This window comes from Teleopsis dalmanni, chromosome X, assembly GCF_002237135.1.
Source record: "Teleopsis dalmanni isolate 2A chromosome X, ASM223713v2, whole genome shotgun sequence".
NCBI classification, from domain to species: domain Eukaryota; kingdom Metazoa; phylum Arthropoda; class Insecta; order Diptera; family Diopsidae; genus Teleopsis; species Teleopsis dalmanni.
This window is the reverse complement of record NC_051848.1, coordinates 8,794,885-8,822,220: the sequence shown is the minus strand read 5'-3', so window position 1 is coordinate 8,822,220 and position 27,336 is coordinate 8,794,885. Positions and strand designations below refer to the sequence as shown.

Genomic DNA, 27,336 nt, shown 5'->3' with positions numbered 1-27,336 from the left:
TTGTACCTGCGTGCAGGCGCCTCTTTATTGCACGGAGTACTGCCTCCACGTGCCAGTTGTTTTCACTTGCCAGTAGTAAAGATACTAAGTTTGCAGTTTGGCTCTCTCAGTTGACAATTGATTGCACTCAAAAAACGTGTATTTTACATCGTCGACATCTGCTTGGCCATAAATGCAACTCTGCTCTTGTCGAATGTTCATCCGGTACAGGTACTTGCCGAAGTAATACTGAGAAAGTCATGCTAATGTTACTACACGATTCGCATGATTTCTTATATTATAATATTGAAAATTAAGCTTTGCTGTACTTTATTTTAGGAAGTAGCTATACAAAAGTTTAATAGAACCCGTTTAACAATAAAAATAAGTAAAAAACAAAAGAACTAAGCGTATTTCACCTTCTTTCTTCTAAGGAAGAAAAATAGATAGCTAGCTGAAATAGGCTACCTGGCTGGCTGAAACTACGAACAGATAGATTTCAATAGATATTGGATTATAGTGCAGTTAATGCATTTAATTTACAAATCGGTACAAGTCAGCATATAATCATATGTAGCGCCTTAGTGCAATACATATCATATGACTACCTCATAAGTGTCTACCTCATAGATTAGTCGATATTTTTGTAAAAAGTTCTTGCCAGATTATAATTGTTTTACTTTTTATTGCATTTAAAAAAAAAAAAAATTAATTGTAATATTTTTTTACTAAAAATAATTTATTTTCAAAAACATATATATAAATAAAAACAAGGTAATTAAAAAATGTTAGTAACGAAATATGATTAATGAATATTGTGTTTATAACTCAAATATTAAATATAACAATTATCGCTATCAATGACTCGAAGAAGTTCAACAGATCCAACGGATTTGTTTAGTTGCATTATTTGAACCTTTTTTATATAAAAGAAAAAAAAAACAAATTACTTTTCCATAGAAATTTTTTAAATATGACAATAATTTATATTACATCATCCCTGATAGGCGCATCAAGCATCTGGTCATTTGTGCAGCTTAAGTCAGACAAACCCTTCATTTTGAATAGAGAACCAAAGTGATCGCTTTCAGTGATCTAAAAGTATTTTTGAATAAACGTTATTAAATATTTTAATATTTTAAAGTTAATAACCTTAATAAATTTTCTTTAGAGATATATTAATTGAACATTACCTTAATTTGTTTGGAAATAACACGATTGGATTGCATCAAATTCACATCAAAATCAAACCCTTCCCTAAAGCTGTGATTAGGCTATGAAATGAAAGTATACAAAAATTATAATATCGATATTTATAAAATCCACATTAATTTTTTTAATTAATTTTGCAGTTAAAAATTTATTTTAATGTATGACTCACGTTATATTCTATTATGTCACCGCGGAATTTGTTGGGATGAACTTTTGGGATACGATTAAGTAAACGTGAAACATGCATAATTTCCTTTCAATAAAAAAAATGGTGGATGATACTATAACTAAATAAATTACAAGAAAAGATATTCAAAGATATTTAAAGACTGAAAAAACCGTATATATCCAATATATTACCAATATAAAGTTACAGACTTAAATTTCGTAGACTAAACAGTCTGTTCCAGATTCCTTACGAATGAGTCTATAAAAACTATTGGCGTACCGATATGTGTGAGTGAAAATTTGTAGGTAAATGGTGTATACTTTATCTACTTACTGTCCAAATTTAATGGGACAACATAAAGAAAAAATATTAAAATTTGCTCTAAATTTTGTAAAATGGAGCAGAAGCATACGTATTGCTTAAAAAAATATTGGTTTATAGGTTTATTGGTATGGTAAATACCACTAGTGTCGTGAGGACGTTGAAGATAATGGTCAACTAGTTCCACCAGAAACCAATCTTAATAAATAAAACAGTAAGAAATTCAAAAAAAAAAAAAGATTTAAAGTAAGCGAAGAGAAGAGGAGAAAATAAGAATACAACACACTCTAACGGACTAACAAAAAACTGGAAGACGTGCTAAACATCACCCAAAGTAAAAAACATATCAGACATTATAACCGATGAGAAAACGTTCTTCGTTTTTAAAATATAAGCCAAAAACAAAACGTTAAGGAGATCATGGAAGTCACCAGGAAAGCCAAAAGAGCTCGGAAGCAGGAACAGAAATCGAGAAAATGTTGACCTTTTCCTCCGACTTAAAAAAGGTTTTTTATAGTGATTATGTAGTGAGAAAGTAGAATACGATATCTTTATACAGAATCCTTTAACTTCACATAATTAGCGATTATTCGTCGTTTTACTTTAACATCACTAACAAAAAAACATAAAAAAGATAAAAACTACAATAGGTACATTACAATGAATGTAGTTTTTTTAATACAATCTTATTCCAAACTACTGAATAGTTCAATAAATTATCAAAGAAGCACTTTTTTAATAATCTATTCTAAAAACGCAGCTAAACAGTCGCAGTGAAAATGCTTTATTATTTCTTTCTTTTTTACTGCAATTAAAAAGAATACATGGGTTCCCAAATACGAGTGACCATAAGGGACTGCTGTAAGTCATGAGCTAAGTCACCCATGAATTTACACATGAGTTTTACGTAATTATTTGCCTTAATTATCTTCAGAGAAACATAGATGCCAAAGCAGCTAATTGGTCCAAACCGCACTTTTCATCCTAAAAAAATCATTGAAAAAGACTACACATTCAAATAAATCTATTATTTCAACACAAGACTGTCAAAATATTTATATGCCCATATCTTAGTCTTTGGTCTGTTAACATATACTATATTCATTATGAAGTATAGCTTAGGGTAAAATTCTAATAAGAGCCATTTTCACATGTCCTTCTTTTCATCACAAAATATTACTTAGGGTATGTTAAAGGTATCGTCACCGCCTAAATATTCACCCTTTGGTTAGGATTAGTGATTAGTCTTTGGACGTTACACGTTTTCAAATTTAAAACTAATGCATTTATATAAATATTTGCTAAATTTTGTTTCAATATTATTTAAAATATTGTTATTATTTGTAGTTAATTCACCTACCGTTTGAGTTGGAAAGTTGGTGTCAAATTTATTCTTATTGGACTTAACTGTACTTCCTGATACCAATTCATATGGACGGTTTCGCTTTCTGATGGTGAAAAAAGAAGTATTTGGATCCCTAGTTATAACATTTTTACGGCCATCACTTCGAATGGAACGTTTAATGATGTGAGAGGGAGCAGGTTTGACTGTAAATTTGCTAACATCTTCAACTGGACCTTCATTTTTGCATTCATTCAAAGTTTCATTGATACCTGGGTTGTCAGAAGTAAGCTTAGTAACATTTTGATCGATGCAGACATCAGCGCGATTTTCAACACTAGATACTTTATTTTCCTGCTTCATTTTTACTTGTTCGGAAAAGCGATCAGTCACCAATTTGCTTGAGATATCATCCATGACACTGTAAACTAACAAAGTTATTAAAACTGTTACAAAGATGAAGATATTTATACATATGTATCTGTACATAATTAGTTAATAATAGGCCTGTTTAACGAGCTACTCATAGTATAACATGAGTAAAACAGAAGTAAAATTTACACAAAAATACTTGAAAATTTGCTGGTGGAACGCGCTTGTGTATACACAGTGTTTACTCAAAGTTACTATGAGTAGCTCGTAGAGCAGACCTAATATATATCAAAACCTCAACAATATATAGTAAATATAATTATAGTAACTAATCAAATTACCTTATATACCTTAGGTTGTCGAACGATTTTTTTTACACTCACACTTTTTCGAATATAAAAATCTTACTAAAGTCTAGTTAGCATAAACGCCTACTTAGGACTAAACGTTAGGTCTATATCCAAAATTAATCAAAAAAATATCACCAAAAATTTATTAATAAAAAAGATTTTATCTATATATGCAAAAGTATTGTTCTCAGAAAACTAACCTATGGAATGCTCACCAGTCTAAACAAATCTATCATGCACACAAACTATATACTATCATCTTTTTCTAGATCTATTTTTATATCAATTTCATTCAAACTCGAAAATAAAGTAGTGCAGTACAATGTTATCATTAAACCAATCTGGATGTATGGTGTAAATCACCAGACAGATTGTAAAAGCTCCATTACTAGTATGTGAAAAACTCCATTACTCAAAGGGATCTCAATACACCCAAGGTATGTGATGTCATTCAAACTCGTATTGCGAAGTATTATTGGAATCTAAATACGCATTCAAACATCAAAGCCAGACAACTTCTTATCACCAATCTCGTATTTTCTCTTAGTAGGAAACAGCTTTTGAACCCGTAACAAATATTGTTTTTTGATTAATACATTAAAGCACTCTCTCTTCCATAAGTATCCTCATCTAGTTCTGAAGATTTGAGAGTAATTGTCATTAATTTTATTTAAAAAGGTTCAATGAAGCAAATAATTGGAAAAATAAATCCATTCAAACACTTTAGTTGTGTTTCAATTAATTCGGGCTTAAAGGTATATGTGGACGGTATTACGAGTCATACAATAAGTTCAGTTTTAATTTTGTTGAGCGAAAAATTTTCATGCCGTAATATTTCCTGATTTAATGACGTGAATTGAACACCAATCTTAGGCGATATGTTACCACTCCACAATTTATCGTCAGATTACGCAAAGAATCAGGTATATGCGTGCAGTTCTCTAACTCTCGTGAATCCACCACATTATGGCCAACAATTTATAGAAGATTAGCTCAGGGAAATCCAGTACTGTTAGATATCTCACGGAGGATAATCGAATGATATTTTATTTTAATTTTAACTCTAATGGTAAGAACCAAGATATGAGGAAATATAAATTTGATCAAATCTCAATCATAAGTGTTGCTTGGTAATCATAGTTGCAATGCTTGATCAGCAGACACTATTATAGCTTTCAAAATTAGTGCATTTTTGTGATTTCAATACCATATTCATTACAAGAACCAATCACTAGATCTATGCATTTGAGTTTTTACAATTCGAAAGATATTTTATTCTGACTAATGAACAATCTGACAGATTGTTAAGAAATTACTTCCCCAAGAACCTTTTTTTTTATTAGCCAAAATTAGTTGGTCGCAGGGAAAAAACAATCACGACAATAAACATCATTCTTCATACAAAATCCATACAAAAAAAAAGTGCAAAGGATTAAATTATTATTAGTGTAAATAGTGTATAAAATTTACATAAAGACTACATGTTTATACCATATTATAATTATTAATATCTATTTATATTACATTTTTATATTATTAAAAAATATCTTTTGTATATAGATCAGAAATGCATGTACCTACCTTTATAAGCTAAAGATGTGATAATAGATGCAAACCTCCTGAAGTAAGAGCGTATGAAGACTAGGCGGAATAGTAAAAGATATTGGCAGATGAATTTCCAAGCGATTGAGTAAATATTTTGAATCTATAATTTTAATAAAAATATTAGAAGCACATCAATTCTTTCGAAACAGATCACTTACGATAATTAAATATCAAATAAAATTCAAAGTGTAACTTTTAAAGCTAACTAACTGAAAATAACAAATAATTATATTTAAAATTTAATTTGAAAAACTCCATGCAATAATGATCGAACTAAGTTATAAAAAATTTTTAAAGTAATAAGTTGCTTTCAAAAAATTTACTCAATAGAACGACAATTATGCAGAAAATGCCTCAACAATCATAAAACCGTCAATTGCATTTTATTGGAGAAAAAATTCAATTTAAATAAATAAACCCTGAGTCAAAAAATTACAAAGTTAAATTTAAAAAAAATTTTAGATAGATTTTCATCAGATTTGCTAAAGAGTCCTAAAAAAGGGAGCACTCTACTAGCAAGTAAAGATCGCAACTCACTGCAGTATAAACAGTATTTATAAGCTGCTAAAAACACTAAAGGCCATGTTGTACAAATAGACAGACATAGATGACACATAGTTACATTGGCTTTTTGTAGTACTTTCTCGTCAGAGATATACGGATATGTTATGCAGACAGTCAAACCTCAATTATTACTTCAGTTTGAATGCATTTTGCTCCAAAATGCGCAAATTTTGACTTAAATAAATAGGCAATACTGTTTTGACTAATTTGAAGAGGTACAGCAAGCCCCGGTAGCGTGGCAAAATCCTTTATTAATTTTGAAAGCAACAATCTTAACTGTATACATAACATGGTTTTAAGGAATAGTTTCGTTTTCGATCTATTAATATATGACACTCTAAGGGCAGTTATAACCTTAAAGATTATATATGCAGTGATGTCTAGCACTTTATTGGTTTTGAAATAACTGTTTGACTTTTTTTTCTATTTGGATGGCTTTCAGTTCTTTAATAAGCTCGCGTCTAACTCGTAATAACTACTGTCGTGTTGATACTGTAAGTTCTCATCAACAGACTACTATATATTGAATGTATGGTGCGGTTAAACGAGTAAAGAGAAAAAAAAACTATAATGGAACTAAATAATGACAAAATACCTGTATAATAAATATACGTCCACACTGTATCCGGAATGGTTCCTCTACAACTGAAATATTTTATGTGTATGTTACTTGTTTTTGTTAAAAGAACTTTTTATCATGACTGGTTTTGTGTTTCTAAAAAATAATTTTGTATTAAAATTATATTGACAAGCTGAGAATCGTTTCGTTTAGAGTTTGGTATACCCGTTAATAATCTTTTTCAACAAATTCTATCAATAAATATATCTTATAACTCTATAGCGAATATAATGTCGATCACATTAATCAATTCTAATTGGCTTCACACAATATTTTGTAAACTTAGCAAGAATATAACTTCACACAATATTTTTTTATAGTAATTTACAAAACAATTGTCATTACTAACGTTGCCAACTGGAAAAAAATTAATGAATGGATTAAAATTATAAAAATATATAGCAATAGTTTTATTTATAATTGTGAGATTGCAATAATATAATAATATCACATAATGATATTCAAAATAAAAAATAAAATGCACTTTCTACTTTTCTATATCAATTATTTGACTCGAATATATATGAACGCCATATGGTTCTCAAGCATTGTCGAACACTTTTCGTTTCTAATTTTCGAACTTGAATATTCTCGAAGTGCTCGTACACTTTGGTCGTAATAATTGAACTTAGTTAGCAGCTGACTTTCACACTTTTCCATTTTTATACCTTGCCAACCATAATCGACTGCAATGCTTCCAATAAATTAGATCAGAACAGCTGATCTCTTGCTTATTAATTCCACTTCAAGTTCGAAAAATATCAATTCGCTTCAATTGACGATTCGAAATAATAGAATTTGAATTCGCCGCTGTAATTTACCATCTGCACTGGCTAGACTTTGACAAGTACCAGAATTTATGAGTTTTAGCAGTAAATATGTGTAATTTTGTGTAGATATGCTTACGTACCAAATAATAGTATAAGTACAAAAATTGCAATTGTGATATGATTATCTATATGACATTTAGATTTTTGGTCATGAAAAAAAAAACAATGTAAATTTGCTGTGACCAGTCTTCATATGCCTATGCATATAATACAAACCTTAATTCTAGATTTTGAAAAGAAATATTGCGGTCATAATAAACCCCAGCAAAGACTTTTGGTTATTACTCCCAAAGTAATAAGTAATTAATTAGTCAGTAGTTGCTACATAGTTAGAACATCGTCCGTTTCTCACTCATTTGTTGTAAATTTTTATTGAAATATATTTGTTACTTAAAAGCTAACCCTTTTATGTATTTATTTTTGGCTTTCCATTGATTTTTGTGCATTTTGCATTCTAAGAAATGGTTTTAGTAGGTTCAAGTCTCACACTGCGAGGGAATCATTCTCGTATTGGCAAAATATATAAAGGAAGATTTTTCTTGGTGAAAAGGACAAATGCAACTCTGTGCTAATCTATACTGTTTCGAACATACAGTATGCGAAAGTATTTGAGAACGAAATAATAAAAGAAAACCACAAAAGTCAAACCAAGAAGTGCACACTCAAGTATGTAGGAAGCTATTAATATTATATTTAAATATTATAGTAATAATCACTTACTATAAGGAACTTTACAATTGTTATGATCAAATATTTTTGTAACAATACATTATATTGAAAAATATAAAGAAAGATGAGATTATCGAAACATCCTAAAATAAAATTTGCCCAGTTCATATTTAACGATTTTCGTAATAAAAAATAGTATTTCTATTCGACTTTTTAATAAATCGTTAACGAAATTGTCAAGAAAATATATAGATTTTTTAATAAATTTTAATTCTTATTCAATTTCAGTTGTGCTTTAATCGCCTTTACGACTTCTCATTGCTGGCATTAGCATTTATCTTTCATTTGGTAAGCATATAATTTTGATTATGTATTTTTATTGTATAAAATATTCAAATCATGTCTTAATATTGTTTTTTTAAGGTAGATATATCAAGAAGATGGCGAGATCCAAAAAGCCACGCAAAGACGTGAAGAAAAAGGCCCCAACAAGCGTAAGGGCGTATAATGGAAAGCAACAAACCGCTTAACCCCGCACAGCCGAGAAAAATGTCCAACCTAAACGCAAATCACACAGACTAAAGCGTCTTGCAAGTAGTATATCTCTTCTTCATCTATGGCTTAAAAACACTATTATGAAGCGACACCGCTACAATCTTCGTGTAAAATTCCATACTACCAAGTTGCGTTATTCCGTCAATACAACGCCAACAACCGGAAAACTTCAGCGATTCCATTCACGTACTAGCCTTAACAAAGTCCGCCGTCGAATTAACTTTGACGTTGAGGAAGAATAATATAAAACATAAATTAATGCCAAATGTTATATATCATACAAACGATTTCATATTGATTCATGACCTGTAACTCATCATATACCTTTTGAAATATATATACATATAACGCATCTATTGTTATCTTGTAATTCTGATCATGTATTTAGTTTGGCACTACTTATTGTTTGCTTGTAGAATAGTCTTCTAAAAGTCTTCTAAATGTGAACGAAGTAGTTCTGTTTAACTCGGACAATTTATTTTATTTTACATAAAGTACATAAAGTACATTTGAACATAGTTCGCATATAAACATAGGCATTAGATTACATACCAAAGTCATTGCAGTATGAATTAACGCCGCAACATGATATTTGCCATACGAATAAGCAAAGGACATTTTATTTTATAAGTGTTACCAAATATTCCCTATCAAATAACATCAGAAGAGCTCTAGTTGGTGGTTGTGTTGGGCTTCTGCGATGTCGACGACTGGTGACTACGTCACGCCCAAAGAAACCACTCAAAAAGGTATTCCATGTTTAGAAAAAGTTTGTATGTAACCTGGAAAAAATGATTTCTTATATTTATAGAGTTATATATAAACTGATTCGATCATATGATTGTACGATATAAATGTTATATAAAAGAGTGCAGTAATATCCAAAGAAATGGCATCTTATTTTAATATATTGTATTAAAATTTTTTTTTTTTTCTGTATATAAGCAGGACGCTAATTTTCATTAATTCCTAATAAATACTATAAATTGTTTTATATACAATACGATTTTATTGTTCTATAAGAACATAGTAAGGGGTGGTTTTCGGGATTTATAAAGAATTAATACATCATAAGTGTTTAATACTGTGAATTATTTAATAACCGCAGTTCTTGAAATAAATCTCCAGCTACAGGCCTTGACTTGTAAAATTATGTATATTCATTTCTAAGATATGATTTTTTAGTAAGAAAAACAATTTCTTAATAACTAAAATTATTTAAAGGCAAATATGTAAATCAGCTGACATAAAATTTCTCCTATGTTTATGTCGAAAACTGAAATTAAATTCAATTACATTTCACCTTATTTGTACGAATAATCGAATATGTATTGTTTTTCGTAGAGTGCGAAAAGCGCATCAGCTGATTCCTTACGTCACAACTAATTCATCTTGTTTTTTGTCAACATTTTATTTTGACATATATTCATTTATTTAATATTTATAATAGGCATAATTATAATATTTAAATATTTATTATATATAAATATATATAATACATTAATATTTATAATATATAAATGTTCAAAATATATACATATTTATAATATATAAATATTAATAATAATTTTTACTTTTATTTATATAATATATATAAATAAATATATTTATATATTATAAATATTATATATATTTGTATATTCCTAATATTAATATATTATAAATATTTTTATTAAAAATATATAAATATTTAAATATTTATAAATTATAAATATTCATAATATATAAATTAATTACTAATTTATAATAACTTATTTTATTTAAAAATATTAATTATTATGATTATTATATATTATTTTATTTTTTTGTTTTTTATTATTCATAAACTAAAATAATCTTCGAATGAGTACTAATTAAAAAAACTATCTTCACATTTCAAATATGAATGAAATTATTACTTCAAATAATTGAGAAAATTAGTGTTTAAATAAATTCTTATCTTGGCAAATAAAATAAAACATGGAAAAATAAACGTCAAACTAAAATAAATACAAAAGCCAAAAGACTTCTTATAGCGCACTTATATTTGCACTTCTGGCATTGAAAATCTGATTATAAATACAGAAATGTGTGTGGAGTTCTGTAATTTGGTGGGCAGGCTTTGTATTTTTTAAATTAGAATGCATATGAGTACGAAAATAATCCAACTTGACAATATTCAAGAATAAATACTTCAGTCAAGTAACACTTTACGGGGCACACATGCGTGAAAAACTCATAACACGCAGTCAGCCTCACATAATACCTACATATGTATGAAGGAAGGCATTGTTAATACGAATAACCGAAACGTAGTCTGTAACAAAAATCCTTAATAAATTTGAGGGCGTAATTGCAAGGATACGAAAAATAAAACTCCCAAAAAAAATTTGGTGATATTAAAAAAAACTCATATGCTTATTATTTAAAGTTCTAATTAAAAGTTTCTTGATAGAAACTTTTTTGCACTTAAAATATATATTTAATGAATAGTTTTTTATAGAATGAAATATATTGAGGTTTTTATTCTTCCCGTGTCGATTAACTAATGCTACATACACAGATATAATGATAATCAACATGCATCTGTGAAAAAATGTTATTGCCAATTAGTGCCCTTTTTAAAACAACTGACGCTACGCACCGACACACTATTAGTCCTCTTTATATAATTTTTTAAATGATTTTTATGTTATTAACAACGCCATTTTCAGGTGTATAACAAATTTAGATATTTTTATAGCAATTTATTTATTTTTTCTTTTCATACGCGTATTGAGATACTTCTGGGAGCGTGTGATAAGCGCAAATCTCATTTGCACGCTAATTAAAATTAAATGCCAACAGGATTTCAGTTGGAATCCTTTTATGCATGACTTTAATATTAAATATTTAACACATCAGGAAATATCATTTGCTTTAAGAATTCTTTAAGTTCTAGTTTAGACTATAGTTTAAGTTTAGACTATTGTGGATATAAATAACTTCTGACTATGTTACAGACTATGTTACTCCTGACGGCGTGCCTGGGAGTATATCATGGTCAGTTGCATACGTGCGGTAAATTCCTTACGATGACCCTCACTTATTCACAGATTTGCATAAATCGTTGCAAAAAATCATAGAAGTTAGATGCTTTTTCCTCTCTGATTTCCTCTCACTGAATTAGATTACAAACTACACATCATTTTTTCCCTTTTAAAAATATTTTTAACATGATTAAGTTTTGTTTTTATGCAAAGTAAGTAGTAATCAGTGAGGGGTAAATAATCCCCTCACTAACACAGTACTATTAAATGTGTTGCTTATCTATTGAAATAATACGCCTAACATAATAAGTGATTTCACTTCTATCATCTGTTGTTCTGTATAATGGATGGAACGTGCTGTAACTAAATTCTTAAAGTATCTGCACTGCTTGATGCAGTCCAATTGAAATATAAAGCGAAACTCATAAATGCATGCAATGCTTGAATTATTAAAACTTACCTTCACATTATTTTTGTATTTTTTTAATTTTTGTTATTTTTTATTTAGAAAAAACAAGTTTAACAAGTCCTCTCAAGTATACGCACAGTATTAAGTAGCCAAGGTAAAATAACTTGAAATAGGATTAGAGAAAAATTGTTTAAAGTACGCATTAAAACAAGTAAACGGCTTTGGGAGGCATCCGTGATACTCGCATAGAAGCAATGACAAGTAATGCAGAAAAAAAGAAATTATATACATTTATAGATATATATAAAGTAAGACAAATATATGTTTATATGTATATAGAACAGCTGCAGGGAATAAATAGAGCAGCTCAGCACACAATGAACTGAGGCATAATGCCACTTCAAACTTGGCTACTTTGGCTTAAGGTGTGCCTTTCATTCTTCATTTGCAACATAATTTTCTCAACGTTAACTTTTTAGTTATATTTTATTTTTTTACTCCATTTCTATTTTTATTTATTTATTTATTTTTTTACAATATTTTTTTATCTACTATTTTTATTATATTTTTTTTTTTTTATTTCCTTGCCGCACCGTTAGTTACCTGTGCAATTGTCCGACTTAAGTACGGTCCTGGTACGTTTATATAAAATAAATTAAAAGGAAAGTGAGTGAAGCATTACAATTTTGCAACAACTTTACGGATCAATTAAAAGTTTTGCTTGCCCTCCATTGCTTTTAATATTTTTCAACTTAATGCTTATTTACAAAGTAACAAAAAAATAAAAATAATAGTTTTATTAATTAAAAATAAAAACAGAAATGTTTTAAAAAGGAAATAAATCTCCTATTTTTTTATAAATAAACAGCCAATGCGGTTAATTGCTTTTACCAGTGCAAACGCTTAATTACTCAAAACTAATATGATAATATGATTATATGATAGCGTTTATATGAGCATTATAAAAAATCAAAAAATACATAAGGGATAGAGCCGTGAAATTATTTGCGAAAACTGACAGACTTACCAACACTGCGTTATCGAATCTCAGAATAGTCAGAATACAGGCTCCTCGGAGAAGTATGCAGATTTGAGGTCAATTATTGCTTAGTCTGATGAAGTGATAAACAATAATCCAGTCAAAGCGTAAAGAGGTACAGGCATTATTGAACCAAATTTAAATCATTGACTTATGGGAAACTCTACACTACCATGGGGCGTATCCAGTGTTGTAGAGGAAATAGGAAGATATTAGTGGATGCATCCTTTCTTGACAATATAATACAGAATACTAAAATGATGAAAAACTAAAAAACGCCTACCAGTTAGAGGAATGGCAGATTTTTTAAAGAAATTGCGTTTTTATATCTATATCTATTTCTATTTATTACGCGGAAAAGAACATGACTATTAAGTTGAGCAATCGAATAAACATTCCACAGTCAGCGGCAAAAGAGACTAGTAGAGCGATGTAATGGTAACAAAAAAGAAAAGATAAGTGATATGAAATCTGTCTATGATGAGAATAATCACCAGCCTGTGAGGTGATTATAATCTTATAAGGAAATTTTATAAGGATCTTATAAGGAAATGAATAACTGAATACGATGAGTACGTTTCGATTTTTAAAAATGTATTATTATTAATTAATTTTTCTGTAGCTGATTTTAATTTCACTCTATTTTTGAATTTGAGAAAAAAACACAAAAAATAATTAGATTGTGGAATACTTTTTTCTTTGTTTTGCTAAAGCTCATCTGTAATTAAAAACTTTAATTTCATCCGTCCATGGAAACATGCAGATGGCAGTAAATGTAGAAAACAAAGTAATTTTGTATCAGTCAGTCATTTTCTCAAATCGTGAAACGGAAACATTAAAATAAGACTGATCAAGTATAAATGTTATTAGTTTGGAAAAATGTATCTCAAATGTTGCCACAATGAAAACAATAATATAAACTCAAAATACTTAAAGTATTTCAGTATTTCAGTATTTCCTCTTATTCATTTTGTTAACGAAATGCAGGAGGATTAGTTTATTTCGATTTTAATTAAAATATTGTGCTTATGTGTCAAATACAGAGGCTATCGCAGCTGCACTGAGTGGGGAACGAGATATGCAGACATGCAAATCTATATATTGACGATAAGAATATATATATATATATATTGTATTGAAATATTGTATAGCTAAATCATATAGCTAAATCCTTGTTATATTTGCATTATCCTAATAGTAAAATTTTTATTGAAATTTCATCAACTTAATTACAATTCAAGCCTTAGCTACGCCCCTGTCTCATAAGTAGTCTTCATTCGCATCGTAGAAATCTATGGACGAGTACCGTAAACCGTACCGTTCTGAACGTACAACTTACAATTTCCAAATGCTAGCACAGGCAAAGAATATCCTTTTATCTAACATGAATATGTGTCATATAAGCAAATGTCACAAATAGACACACACATATACATATATAAATATATACATACACATTCTAATGCTAGGACATTTCTATTAGTGCTCGTCCTCTGCTTCCGTTTCTGTGCTTAGACTGCCTAGACTGACTCAAAGGCAATTGTACTGCATTGTGTTTTGTCATTTAAGGAGTAAATAAAGCCTTTATTCATACTTAGAAATTTATTAAGTCTATTTTTTTCGTATTTCATATTTTTGTTAGTGTTTGTGCCAAAAGCAACGAAATACTCGTAATGTATACAAATCTCTCATATACGCAGTCGTTGGCTGGCTTTGTTGTACTATTCCAATCCATAAGTCCTTACGTGTAAGTAAGTGTCGAAGAAAATGCTTACGAGTAACAAAAGTACTTCGAGGAGTTGCTGAGAAGTTAAACTCATTACAAGTATCTGTGATTTTTAATTGGAAACTCTTCAACATAAGAATAGTTGAGTGAAATAGAACTTTTTGCGCTGTTTTTGTTTAATTTTACACTGAAAAGGATATCCATGAGAATGCTTGACTTTTGACATGTGATCTGACAGCTACCAGTGAAAATTTATAAATAGAAACTTCACACAATAATATTTTAATTTAATACACAAAATTTATAAACTTTTCATTTAATTTTTTTCCCTTGACAATAATAATAATAATAGTAAAATGGTTTGAAGTGAACCCTAAAACAATTCCTCTGGAAGCAGTACTTTGGAGGTACAACCCTTTCCAAGATTAAACTTTACCATTGATGTTGAAGTAAACTACCTCGCAAAATGTCCTATCAAGCAATGTGTATCAATGCTATATATGGGGTTGGCCAACCTGTAATAGCCAACTAGCTACCTAGATATCTGAATGTCTTAGATAAAAATAAACTGGGTTATACCTTCAACTCAAACTCATTCTTCTAGCTCCATCTCCTCTGGTTCTGTCCGGCTCTCTCGAAAAATTAAAACAAATTCTTCGGGGCTATAAGTTTTACAAGGTCAGGTATCAGGGAAACCTGATGTATATTGGCATATGCCTATATGGATTACGAAGTTGGTATAGACATAAGTTCTTAACACAAAAAATTTGATTCTAATTATAAACTAAATGATAATATGAAAATAATTTAAACTCTCAACTGAAGTATATGCCAAAATGATTGTTTTTAGTACTCCTTGGAGGTTTATTTTTCTTTTTCGAAAAAACCATTTTAGCGTTCTTTGTTTCGAAAAGTATGCCAATATTTTGCCGCCGCCCTCATATAATTTTTCGCAAATATTTCGAAACAAAACCAAGAGGCATTGGATTCAAAATATAAAAATTGTTTCATTTTTTACATGTTTTACATTGTTTGGTTAACTTTTATTTCTGCAACAACTGAAATGTTTTCGGAGTGAAAAAAATATAAAGTTTAAAATTTTTAACTTTCTGCACTTTCGATTCCGTTGAATTTTGCAACAATTTCGCATGCAAACTTTGTGGCCACGTTCAGTTGCTGCGTTCTGCAACGTTGTCAATTCTGCTAAATCCTAATCGGGCACGTTTACTTCGAACATTTTTGCTACATTTCGTTGCATTTATGCATTCATCCTTTCTGTTAGTGATTTTGACAGTGAATTTTTGCTAAACCTGCGACATGTTATTTTCGCTGCTTCGGATTTTTGGGTTTTTATGATAGAATCACTTTTGATAAGTGTTGTGGCTTCCGAATTTCACGAATGCACTCAATTCACTGAAATAACCCAATTCATCTCAAAATATTGAAAAAATAACATCATCAGCATCATCACCACCTTTAACATCATTATCATCATCATCTTTAACATCATTACCAACACCATCAGTAACAATCCCATGACTAGCTTCATTATCATCAAAATTATCAGTAATGCATTCGTCGAGACTATTATTATAACTATCATCGTTGCTATTATCAACACCGTCATCATTATTATCACCATCATCATCATCAAAATCATCATTAATGGTCCATCATTAATGAATTATCATCGTTACTATTATCATCATCACAATCATTACCATCACTACCATCATCATCATTATTTTTGGCATTATCATTATTACCACCACAAAAATCGGGTGGAAACAATCTGGAGCACGAGGGGGATTGTTTTGAGTCCATGCAAATCGAACATACCACTACTATGATGGCACAATGATGTTACGTTATGTATTTTTAAACCTTCTCTCCACACAAAAATAAAAATATTACTAAAATCGTTCCTAACATCATCATCATGATTATTTATTCATTATCATCATTTTTATTATTATAAATACCATCATTATCAGCATTCTCACCATGCACCATGAAAAAGGAAGGCGCGAAAACAAAGCAAACTGGAATCACATAGAAAAGTTGGCTGAAAAGATTCTGAGGCTATAGAAAGTAGACACAGACGAAAGACAGTAGAAAATAAGACACAGACGAAAGAAAATAGCCACATATCACAACGATGGAAATTTTATATGACTTAACTGAAGACAATAGCCTGAAGTAATGCTGCCATACTCTCTGGCTAGAACAAGAACGATAGTGGGGAGAGAAGGCTTTTCCTATGCACATTGAACACTAATTTTTCGGGTTGGCGGTTTGTGTTCAGTGTATAGACATTCCCCTCTCACTCGCCGCCAAAAAAAAAAACGAAAAAATCATTATCGATCACAATCGTCATTTCCATTATTATCATCATTACTGTTATTATAAACATTATCGTCGTTATCATTAACATCCTTACTGCCAATATCGCCTTTACCATGACTATTATTAGCACCATTATTACCATAAGCCTCATTTTCACTGTCATTTCCATTAGAAATTTTCATCAAGTCACAAGTCACTTGATCTATTTTTTACTATTTTTTAAAATATCTTACTCTTACTCCTATTCATTTTTTGTCCGCAACACTCGCTTTTAGGCGCAGTCATTTACTCATTCTAAATTCCACATATATATTACCTTTGCTTGCTATTCCGAAATTTTTTTAAATATGTAGCTCGTTTACAAATTTCCAGAAATTTTCAAACATAATGTCATATCAGAGAAATTTTTCAATCATTGACATCAACATCATTCACCAAAGAGGACGGTTCGAATGAACGCCTGCAGCAGTTTCCATCTGTATTCCTTTCAAACTCAAATTTTGAATCGCCGTTAATAAGGTTCGAATATTTTTGATTTTTTTTTTTTGACTATGTGAAAAGCATCAGAAGCCATTGTGTCGGAATTTAATCCTTAAAATTTCATGAACCTAACAAACCCAGTTTCAACTAACAGAATGCCTCAAATGCGTTGCAGGAAAAAACAAAATAAAATTCGATGCAATTGTCATTTCGTTAATTAGCCAATCATCATTAAAACTATCTCGACTATTGCTGGATTTTCCATTGATCCTTTGACGCTTTCATCCTCGTGGTCCCTGTCAAGCTGACAATTATCGTGTTACTTCCTTTGTTAATAAATTTGTCAACATACTGCGATTGACAATATGAAATTTCATTTCATGTGCAATTGATATTTTTCAATGACAGCTTTTGCCCTAAGCTCTCAACATGCCTACACGCCTCCTCCCACGCCCACAATTTTCACAATTTTCACAATTGCAAATGTGCGTTGGTTTCTAATTTTGCTAATTTTCATTTTCCCTCTCGACGTCATTAACGTTTTTCATAATTTTCGTTAATATCAGAACTATTATTCCTTTTTTTTGTTTCTGTGGTCGCTGTCGGAAATGGAAATATTTTGGAGTGCATTTATAAAAGGATTTTCCGGAATTAAATGCACTCATAGAAGAGCTTTCAGTTTTAAGAAGAAAATTTCAAACGGAAAATTATTACCAGATTAATAATCGACCTCTTCAAAAGTTGCGTTTCAAGGGGTCTAAAAATATTTCTGAAGTAATCCGATTGAGAAGGTGGAGTATATCTTGGGAAATACCAAGATACTTAGAATTACTTAGAGATCGGTACGAGTAGTAATCATTTGAGTAGTAGAAGTCTTAAGTGTTAGTAGTTGGAATATTATTTCTTAAGCATTTAATTTGAGGGAATTAATGCTTTTAAGATTTAAATGTTGAAAGATGAATAATTATTCCTTAAGAGGTGAATCTTGAGAAATTGAATGTTATTTCTCAAGTGTTTAGTTTGAAGAGAGAGATTATTTGTTAAGATTTAAATGTTGAAAGATGAATAATTATTCCTTAAGAGGTAAATCTTGAGAAATTGAATATTATTTCTCAAGTGTTTAGTTGGAAAAGAGAGATTATTTGTTAAGATTGAAATTTTGAGGGATGAATAATTATTCCCTAAGAGTTACAGTTTTAAAAATTAAATATTATTTCTCAAGTGTTTAGTTTGAAGAGAGAGATTATTTGTTAAAATTGAAATGTTGAGGGATGAATAATTATTCCCTAAGAGTCACAGTTTTAAAAATTGAATATTATTTCTCAAGTGTTTAGTTTGAAGAGAGAGATTATTTGTTAAGATTGAAATGTTGAGAGATGAAGAATTATTTCCTTAGAGTTAAAAATAAAAATAGAAAAATAGAATATTATTTCTCAAGTGTTAAGTTTGAAGAGATAGATTATTTATTAAGGACTTAATTATAAGGAATTAGTAGTAATTTCTTAAGAGTCAAATAAAATTTCTAACTGTTCGGTTTGAATAGGCAGATTATATTCCAGGAATTAATTTTAAAAGGTGTGTTATTATTTTTTAATAACAACATATTAAAATGTTGGATATTATTCTTAAAATAATAAGTTTGAAGTTTTCCCCTTCAAAATAATTAATATTAAGAAATGAATTCTTCATTGATACTTTATATTATTATCTTATCTATATCATATTCTTTAAGGAATTCGTATATCTATGCAAAGTTGGCCAAAGAAGACTTATAAAATTCCTAATGCAAACAAATTGATTCCGCTGAAAGACATTGAGAAGGCTAGGAAAATAGTATCACAACGGAGTCTTGGTATATGTGGGAACATGTGTAACCAATATTCAACTAAACTAAGCCGACCACACTTCACATTCCACATTCCATTTTCAACCGCAAGTGAAAAAGTGAATGTTTTAGTGATTCAGTGTTCATTAAAATGATTCTGCGTTGAATCTCTAAGTTGACTATAAATTATAGTGCTAACTGTAGTTTCCAGTTTTTTTTGCTCCTGTCGGAGCTCAGGGCAGTAATGGTTCCCAGTTACTCAATACCTAATAGTTAACAGTGACGACTATTAGACGTTTAGAGGTTAAGTTCACTGACAAAAAGTACTTCCGCTTGCTTTGGAAATATTAACAAATAGAAACATAAAGACGTGTAGTTTACAAGGTAATTTGCCTTTATTAACAAAATTATGAATTCTGAAATGGTGTTATCAATGGAGAAGAAATCTCTATTCAAAGATATAAACAATCAAATATTTCATATACTACGCAAGGCAGATAGGTTTAGGTACTTGCAGAAGACCAATTTAACTCCAAAAATTATACTACAGGTGGTGACAAATTGAGAAAGATCGAGTGTCTCCTTGATAGTTTCGTTCAGTGAAATTAGTCTGGTCCCTAAAAGTATGCAATATTATTTGACATTTGTTCAAAATTTTTGCTACTTTCACCAAATATTTATGCTAATTTAAATGATCAAATCAACAAACCGACAAGCTTATAATGAATTCTAGTGGAGCATTTTATTGATCTATGGCAATAAGTCTATGTAAGTCAACACTTTGTAATAATGCATTTAGGTTTTTGTCCAACAGAGTCGGTTCCTCCCATATCAGTCCTTCACCATCGATTTCAGTGTTCCCTATGACGTTGACCTATATCTACTTTTATTCAATCAGTTCAGGAATTCTCTGCATAAAGGATGTAAATAAATTTGTTTTTCTGTTGACTACCCCGTTTTTTCTAACATCATCCAATTTCCAATGTATTTTTAATGAACTTTATTTTTACTGTAGGAATCTTTCTAAATACTATTTCATCTGGAAAATGAAGTTCAAGCCATACAAGATATTAGCTATTGCCTACTGGCCTGCGATGGCAGCACTCTCGTAGCTTGAGCTTCAATTCTACTTGAATTCCAACTTGAAAATAACAGTACCCCAGTTTAGCTCATCAACAAGCTCAAATATCTCGGTATAGTTCTATTCCTCTTATAAATTATGTCATTCGCAAGTTCAAATTTAGGCATATCAATCCTAAAAATGCCCTTCAAAGCTATAATTGGTTCAGCAACATTTCAGCTCAAATGGAATAAATCCGACTAGTAAGTCCGCCATTGCACCAACTATAAGTACAAATTTGACTTATAAAACTTTTCTAATCACTTATAATATGTTACGTTAGGTATGGTTAAAAAAATATTTACTGAAGTAACTGTAAGCACTTCCTCTTAGAAATACCCATTGCCCATTCTGATGCTCTCGAAATTACCTGGAAATGGCTTGCTCACATTAACTAGTACTTATAGTCACTCACCCGATGGTACCACATATGGCCACATAACCCACCTCTTGACGTTCTGTACCCTTCCGTAAGATTTAAAAACTATCGTTGGTAAATGCCTTCCCAATTTCTTTCATTATACTTCCATGAGTTACATTCAATTGCTTATACAGAAAATAACAGTAGTTTTCGGACTCCGACTATAAAATTTTAACCACTGATCTTTCAGTGATAATCTTTAGATTAATGTACTTATAATCTTACAATGTAAACACAGTATAACAGAATTTAATGTAGATCTTCGATGTGTATTTTCCATTTTTAAATCACAAATAGAATTTCATGCAATGATAAATAATAATATATATTTTTAAAATCGGTGATGTTGAAATTTCTTTCAATCGCTTATTACATTTTCTTTATTATTATTAATTAATTAATAATAAATGACATATTGATAATAGAAAAATGCATTATATGGAATATCATTTTGGAACAACAATGTCTGTCAAAAATGGCTGGTATACAAAAATCTCGATCAATTCAAGTGATCATTAACATATTTTGATACTAAATTCAAATTTACTGTTTTTACTATAATTATTTTATTATCTTTTATTTAATTTAACTATTATGTTTTCAAAAGTAAACAGTAATTATAATGGGCACTCGCAAATTTAGCAAAAATAAAATAATATTTTCATTATATTATTAAACTATTAGATACATATATATGATATAATGAATATCCCTACTGTTCCTTACAATGTTTCAGGCCGTGTGCGAGTTCGAGTAAATTAAGGTAAAGTAAATTGAAATTTCATAAGGCTTTGCACTTATGTAAATATTTATTTATTTATTTATTGCACTTATTTATTATTTTTAGCTAAAAATTTTTAAATTTATTTATTTCTTAAACATCTTCCAAAATTTTCACAGTAGGAACATCAATTTAACCTAATTTTTATCCACTTTATCCTGCTCAAAATACTGATAAATACCCATATTCGCTGCCATACCGACATTATTTACTATTTCCCACGCACACGGCCTCAATAACGCCTGACACATTTTTCATTTACATTAAAAGGAAAAAAATATATATTTTATATATTTGTATATATATCGTACAAAAAATGTGAAATTAAAGAAAAGATATAATATATTTTACCTAGATATCACATCAAGAGTCAATACGCGTGTTTCGATTAACTCACCTTTGTGTTAGCAAGTATGTTAATCATATTTTTCACACTATCGCAATTAAATGAAGAAATGCCCTTAAATAGTTAAGTGCAGTTTTTATACAAAATCACCACATATTTTTTTTAATTCACCTAATGGACAACATAAAATGTTTTAGTGATCGCAGTCAGTGTTAAGTAGAAATGCTTTAGGCATTATCTTGCGTTTTATCAAACATTTTGCAAAGACAAAATTATTTAAAAATTTGCTAACAAGCTTCGATAATTGCAAGTAAAATATAATACTAATAACAACTTTAGTTTTTATTATTATTTTATTAGTATATTTTTTATATCGTATACATATATTTATGACACGATAACACATCATTACCGTACGTACCGCCCACTAAAACATAAATATTTAAAAAAGAAAAAAAAATTAATTAAGTTGACAATTGTTTTTTATTTTGCAATTTTTTATTTTTTCATAATGTTCATTGAAAAAGTGTTTATTTATTTATTATATTTTTGTTTCTTTAAAATACGCAAAAATCCCTTTTGTTGCATCATCTTAGAACCAACTTAAAAACTAACAAGAAAAAAACAAAGACATAAATAATATATACACAATAAATAGCAATTTATAAATTATTAAACAATAAAGCAAAAAATTATAACCAAAAAATAAAAAGATAAAATTAAAAATAAAAAATTTAGGGTTAAGAATTTAGAACAGATAATTAAATATTGCAAAACAAAAAGATATCAATAAAATAGCTATAAAAATATAAAAATTAAGAAATAGAATTATGTTCTTTCAACACAAAAAAAAAGTAAATTGAGATCTTGATCAAAAATCACATCATTTCAAGATTAATCATTTATAATTTCAAAATTCTCATTTTACTGTCTATAATTTTCGCCATCACTGTCGACAGTTGACAATACTAAACAAAATGCACAAGACATCACTGTTGAACAGCTGTTGAAAAATGTTGACGTTTCGGAATGCGCTGTTAAGCGTTGTATATGTTTTTTTGATATTGCGTGCACGTTTTGGTTTGCAAATATATTTAATTGAATGAAACCAAGGTTTGAATGAAATAGATTTATTTACATATAATATATGAAATAGATTAATGGCAGCCATTAATAAAAATAGCGTTGATGAGGAGAATGTTAACCCTGATTCTGAGCAAGAAGCGGTGTTTATGCGTAGACGTACATTGGTAGGTCCATGGAAGTACAAGTAAGTAAATTAAATGTTTATTGACACCATTGTCATTGTCATTGTTTAAAATTATATATAACACGCAGTGAGGAATTTAATAAAGTTTATAATTGGATATTCGGCGAGAGACATGATAATTCCACACATATGCTTGCCAATGCGGAACTTGACGTATGGATGAACCGTAGAGGCTATTTATGTCCGGCTGGTATTACAGCAACTAAAGCAATACTGGATGCAATAATTAAAGACCGTAAAGAGGTGTACAGCGAAAATGACATAAAAATATTTTACGCATTTGGGATAACAAGGTTTGTTAACCACATGTTGTCCACTCAACTTAACCAAAATATGCGCAGCATGTATGATGTGGCGCGAGAAATTAACCTCTGGACATTGGTGATCGATGTTAGACACATTTGCGCACATGAAATCGTACTACCAGAATTGAAAATGTTACGCGAAGTTTCTGTATATTGTTTAGAGTGGTTGAGAGAGCACTATTGGTGTCCTTTAAGAGATACCATGTTGGAGTTAAAAGGTTGTCTAAAGCGTACTCGCGAAAAATTAACATGCGAAAAAACTGTCCACGCGTTGTTTGTCATATACGATGCAGCGTTTGAGTGTATAGTTAAAGGTGGACAAAAGCTGAAGCAAGCCAAGCGTTATTTGTACAAAGACAAGGAAAAATTGACACTTATTAGCGATTACTCTAAAAGGATTAAATCTAAGGAATTGCGTAAAATACTGAATTCTGTGGTGAGTGAACTGAATAGCATCGGACAACGTGAGATTCTCAGCGATGGTTACGCAGCACTGAATTGTGAAGGTTTTTTCAAAATGACAAGGTTTCTTACAGTCACGCGTGAGTGTAAAATTTTAGCATCCATTTCAACGTTCCACAAAATTTAAACTTATTTGACAAAATGTCTGTTTAATTGCAGAATACTACAAAGCTGAACAGAATCTGGAAACTATTGTTCCACTAACTCAGAGTCTATTTCGCTTTATGGCTAATTACGGCATCCTTAGAAAAGTTTTTGATCGCTTAGTCAGCAGTGCTGAAAAACACGAAGAAGGCAAACAATACTATCGTTCCGCAATATTCTGGGCGAAACTTATACTTAATGGTTTCATTGCCTATACAAAGTGTCAAAGAATGTACCAGGAAGAATTCAGTAAGGTATGTATATATTCACATAGCAGAATAGTAACTATCAAGTTTTGATTTTAAAGTATCGCTGGTTTAAGGCATTTCCTCCTTAATTTCTTCAATTATTATAATCACTCTTATTAGTGCTTTAACTGTAAAACTAATGCTGTAATATAAAAGATTAAAGATTACACACTCTACTACGTCAATGTCACGTTTTTAATAAGTTATAATTTTATTGCAGAACTCAAAATTGAAATCGATTGACTTCACCGTTATAAATACTGGAGTATTACCAAACCGTATAAAAAAGTTCCTACTCTATAGCAACGTCGACTTGGATTGTACACTCGTATTTGGCAATTCGAAATATTCGCCAAAACAGTTCTTGTTTTCACAAGACTATGGCAGAACAAGGCTCGAGCGCGTGAACTTAGACACGGCGCCAATACTGCTTGGGTAAAGTATTTGTATAATTTTGATCTATACAGAAATTAAAATTTATTATTGATTTATTTATAGCTTGTTAAATTTGTTTGATCCGGAGTTAGAAGAAGAAAAACGTCAACAACTAAAATCATTGATGAACAATCTAATGGGCCAAACGTTAAATGAACAAACCATAGAAGATGATTATGTACCGAAAACTTTAACGGATCTTTATAGTATGAGCAGCTCTGATGACAATATAAGTGGCAGTTATGACTTTGACGACACTGACTCTGGAAATGCTAGTGATCAGGATGTTGACACCAATGCTTCCATTGGAATTGATACCGCAAAGGATGTACAATTTCAAGACACCGCTTCTGACTTAAATTCCACTTTAAATGCTAACAGAAGCGATGATGTTACTGGTGCTAGCATTAGAGTCGGTGAAGGAGTATTTGAAGAATGCGGTATGTATGCAATATATTTTAGTCTCTAATATTATTAAGTTTTCTAATTCTTTAATTATGTTTTAGAATTTGACTGGTCTGAGTCTGCATTGGGCCATCTACCTTATCAATAATGGTTTGGCTGGAACTTCTGTAAATATTGTTTAATAAATTCAAAACTTTGTTTTTATCGTGCATTGCAATATATACAATAGGGGTACTCATCTAAACTGATAAATGCTTTATAATCCTTATAAACGTATAAATTTATCTGCTTGGTAAATGAAGTGTCAAATTTTGTATGAAAAACAGTTTACACAAACTGAATAAATTTACACGAAAACTTTACCGTATAAATTTACTTGTTGTCAATACAGATTTGCATTGCAATACACGCAAATCATTTACAAAAATATCTTTGTAAATACTTTTTAGTTTGTACTTTTATCTGCTTGGTAAATGAAGTGTCAAATTTTGTATGAAAAATAGTTTACACAAACTAGATAAATTTACACGAAAACTTTACCGCATAAATTTATTTGTTGTCAATACAGATTTGCATTGCAATACACGCAAATCATTTACAGACATATCTTTGTAAATACTTTTTAGTTTGAACTTGTGGCTCAATTCCGTTATTTTATATTATAATTTAATAAGTTTACACAAATATTTAAAATTGCAACGATATTGGCTAAAAAATTGCGCTGCTGAGCATGGCATTTTGTGCTATCATAATAATTGAAGATATAAATAGTGCTATTATACAGCAGATTGATTAATTTACAAAAATATTTTACTTAGTGCGTTCATGTGACCGTGTACGTAAACGCATCTAATTATACATTTGATAAATTTATATGCTTAGATGAGTACCCCTAATATCAACAAATTTATAAGTATTCAAATAGAAATTGTTTTAATAAAATAGGGTATGGCAATGAAATACTTTTAAATAGTCTCGGTATATAATCAACACATTTTGACTCGCTCTCTTTAATTTATTAAAATTTCTTTAACGTCTGCTCTTTAGTTCCCAGGTTTTCATTAAATTTCAATTTTATCATTTTAAGAGTTGGTCTTAGCTCAAATCTCACACGGTGACATTTATCATTTGCCAACAAAAAATAGGTAACAATCTGATTCCAGAATAACGAGCAGTTTCCGGCTCGTCTACGGAGATAAATAAGTGCCACTCACCACTTTTAACAATGCAATACCAGCAGTTGGTCTCAGGTCAATCTAATTATGAGTTTATATTTATTTTACTAATAAATAAATACTAGCAAATCTGTGCTCGATCTGTCTATGGTTAATACTTAACGAAAACTAGTCACTTTGGTAAAAAAAACCAAAGTGACTAAAGGATTTTTAATCTTTTGTAGGCGTGACTCTGAACCCTTTTCTCGGTTGATTTTTTAATCAACCCTTTTCTCTTTTAAAAAATAAAAGATTTCAAAGTATTTATTGGAATATATATATACTCGTATATATATTGTGGGACGTTGGGAGCGCGCACCGTCCAATAAGTGGCCCTACTGAAGTAATGGCTTAGCCATTGTAGACCACAAAACGACTTGAGTCCTTTTTCCTTCTTCAATTTTTGGATGTCGTTATTGAATTAAGGCTAAAGTGGGTTCCGTTCACATAACTACATCTCTTGTTATTGCAAGCAGCTCATTTAACTTGAGGTTGGCTGCCAAGTCATCATCAACCCAATGGTATCTCAAGACAGTCAACCTCATATTATCATATATGCACCGCTGTTTCCTTTTCTTTTACATATAGTCTGCAAGTATCTTCCTCAACAAGAGTTATCTTTTTGAGGTGATGCTTAAAGTTTCCATGTCTAGTAATTAATGAGGTCAGTTTAGTCAACTAAGGGTGATCCGCGGATAGCTAAACACTTTTATCGCTTCCCTGACCAATGGTTTCGACATCATGAGTTTAGGTTGTCTATAAGTG

General features: G+C 30.0%; 2 protein-coding genes and 1 long non-coding RNA gene across 9 annotated transcripts; 2 read left to right on the top strand and 1 right to left on the bottom strand.

Moving 5' to 3' along the window:
- Nucleotides 1-757: 757 nt before the first annotated feature.
- Nucleotides 758-6,828, bottom strand: LOC119662692. Of its 5 annotated transcripts, none has more exons than XM_038072383.1 (8): nt 6,699-6,828; nt 6,510-6,629; nt 5,327-5,450; nt 3,042-3,451; nt 1,361-1,444; nt 1,173-1,253; nt 973-1,074; nt 758-895 (listed from the first exon to the last, which is right to left on the bottom strand). In XM_038072383.1, the coding sequence occupies exons 4-8, from the start codon at nt 3,438-3,440 to the stop codon at nt 815-817; spliced, it is 747 nt and encodes a 248-aa protein (XP_037928311.1). In that variant the 5' UTR covers nt 3,441-3,451; nt 5,327-5,450; nt 6,510-6,629; nt 6,699-6,828; the 3' UTR covers nt 758-814. The 5 variants fall into 5 exon arrangements, with proteins under 5 accessions (XP_037928311.1, XP_037928314.1, XP_037928312.1 ...); XM_038072386.1 differs by having other exon boundaries at nt 3,042-3,444; XM_038072384.1 differs by having other exon boundaries at nt 6,510-6,828.
- Nucleotides 6,829-7,985: 1,157 nt separating this feature from the next.
- LOC119662413 lies at nt 7,986-8,933 on the top strand. 2 transcript variants are annotated; one of them, XR_005250773.1, is made up of 3 exons: nt 7,986-8,029; nt 8,321-8,380; nt 8,460-8,933. It is a non-coding gene; the product is annotated as an uncharacterized LOC119662413 (long non-coding RNA). The 2 variants fall into 2 exon arrangements; XR_005250772.1 differs by having other exon boundaries at nt 8,456-8,933.
- Nucleotides 8,934-23,112: 14,179 nt separating this feature from the next.
- On the top strand, nt 23,113-26,254 carry LOC119689568. Of its 2 annotated transcripts, XM_038104425.1 has the most exons (7): nt 23,113-23,201; nt 23,272-23,358; nt 23,427-24,205; nt 24,285-24,523; nt 24,738-24,952; nt 25,016-25,392; nt 25,459-26,254. In XM_038104425.1, exons 1-7 carry the CDS (start codon nt 23,191-23,193, stop codon nt 25,503-25,505), a joined length of 1,755 nt encoding a protein of 584 aa, XP_037960353.1. In that variant the 5' UTR covers nt 23,113-23,190; the 3' UTR covers nt 25,506-26,254. The 2 variants fall into 2 exon arrangements, with proteins under 2 accessions (XP_037960353.1, XP_037960352.1); XM_038104424.1 differs by lacking the exon at nt 23,113-23,201 and having other exon boundaries at nt 23,208-23,358.
- The last annotated feature ends 1,082 nt before the right edge of the window (nt 26,255-27,336 follow it).

Excerpts from the sequence above, each read along its gene's own strand:
- LOC119662692 (XM_038072384.1), bottom strand. The coding sequence starts at position 3,440 with ATGGATGATATCTCAAGCAAATTGGTGACTGATCGCTTTTCCGAACAA. Across the intron at positions 1,254-1,360 it reads GTGACATAATAGAATATAAC|CCTAATCACAGCTTTAGGGA; the intron begins GTGAGTCATACA and ends TTCATTTCATAG. Across the intron at positions 1,075-1,172 it reads TTATTTCCAAACAAATTAAG|ATCACTGAAAGCGATCACTT; the intron begins GTAATGTTCAAT and ends AAATACTTTTAG.
- LOC119689568 (XM_038104424.1), top strand. The coding sequence starts at position 23,249 with ATGGCAGCCATTAATAAAAATAGCGTTGATGAGGAGAATGTTAACCCT. Across the intron at positions 23,359-23,426 it reads GTAGGTCCATGGAAGTACAA|TGAGGAATTTAATAAAGTTT; the intron begins GTAAGTAAATTA and ends TATAACACGCAG. Across the intron at positions 24,953-25,015 it reads ACGGCGCCAATACTGCTTGG|CTTGTTAAATTTGTTTGATC; the intron begins GTAAAGTATTTG and ends ATTTATTTATAG.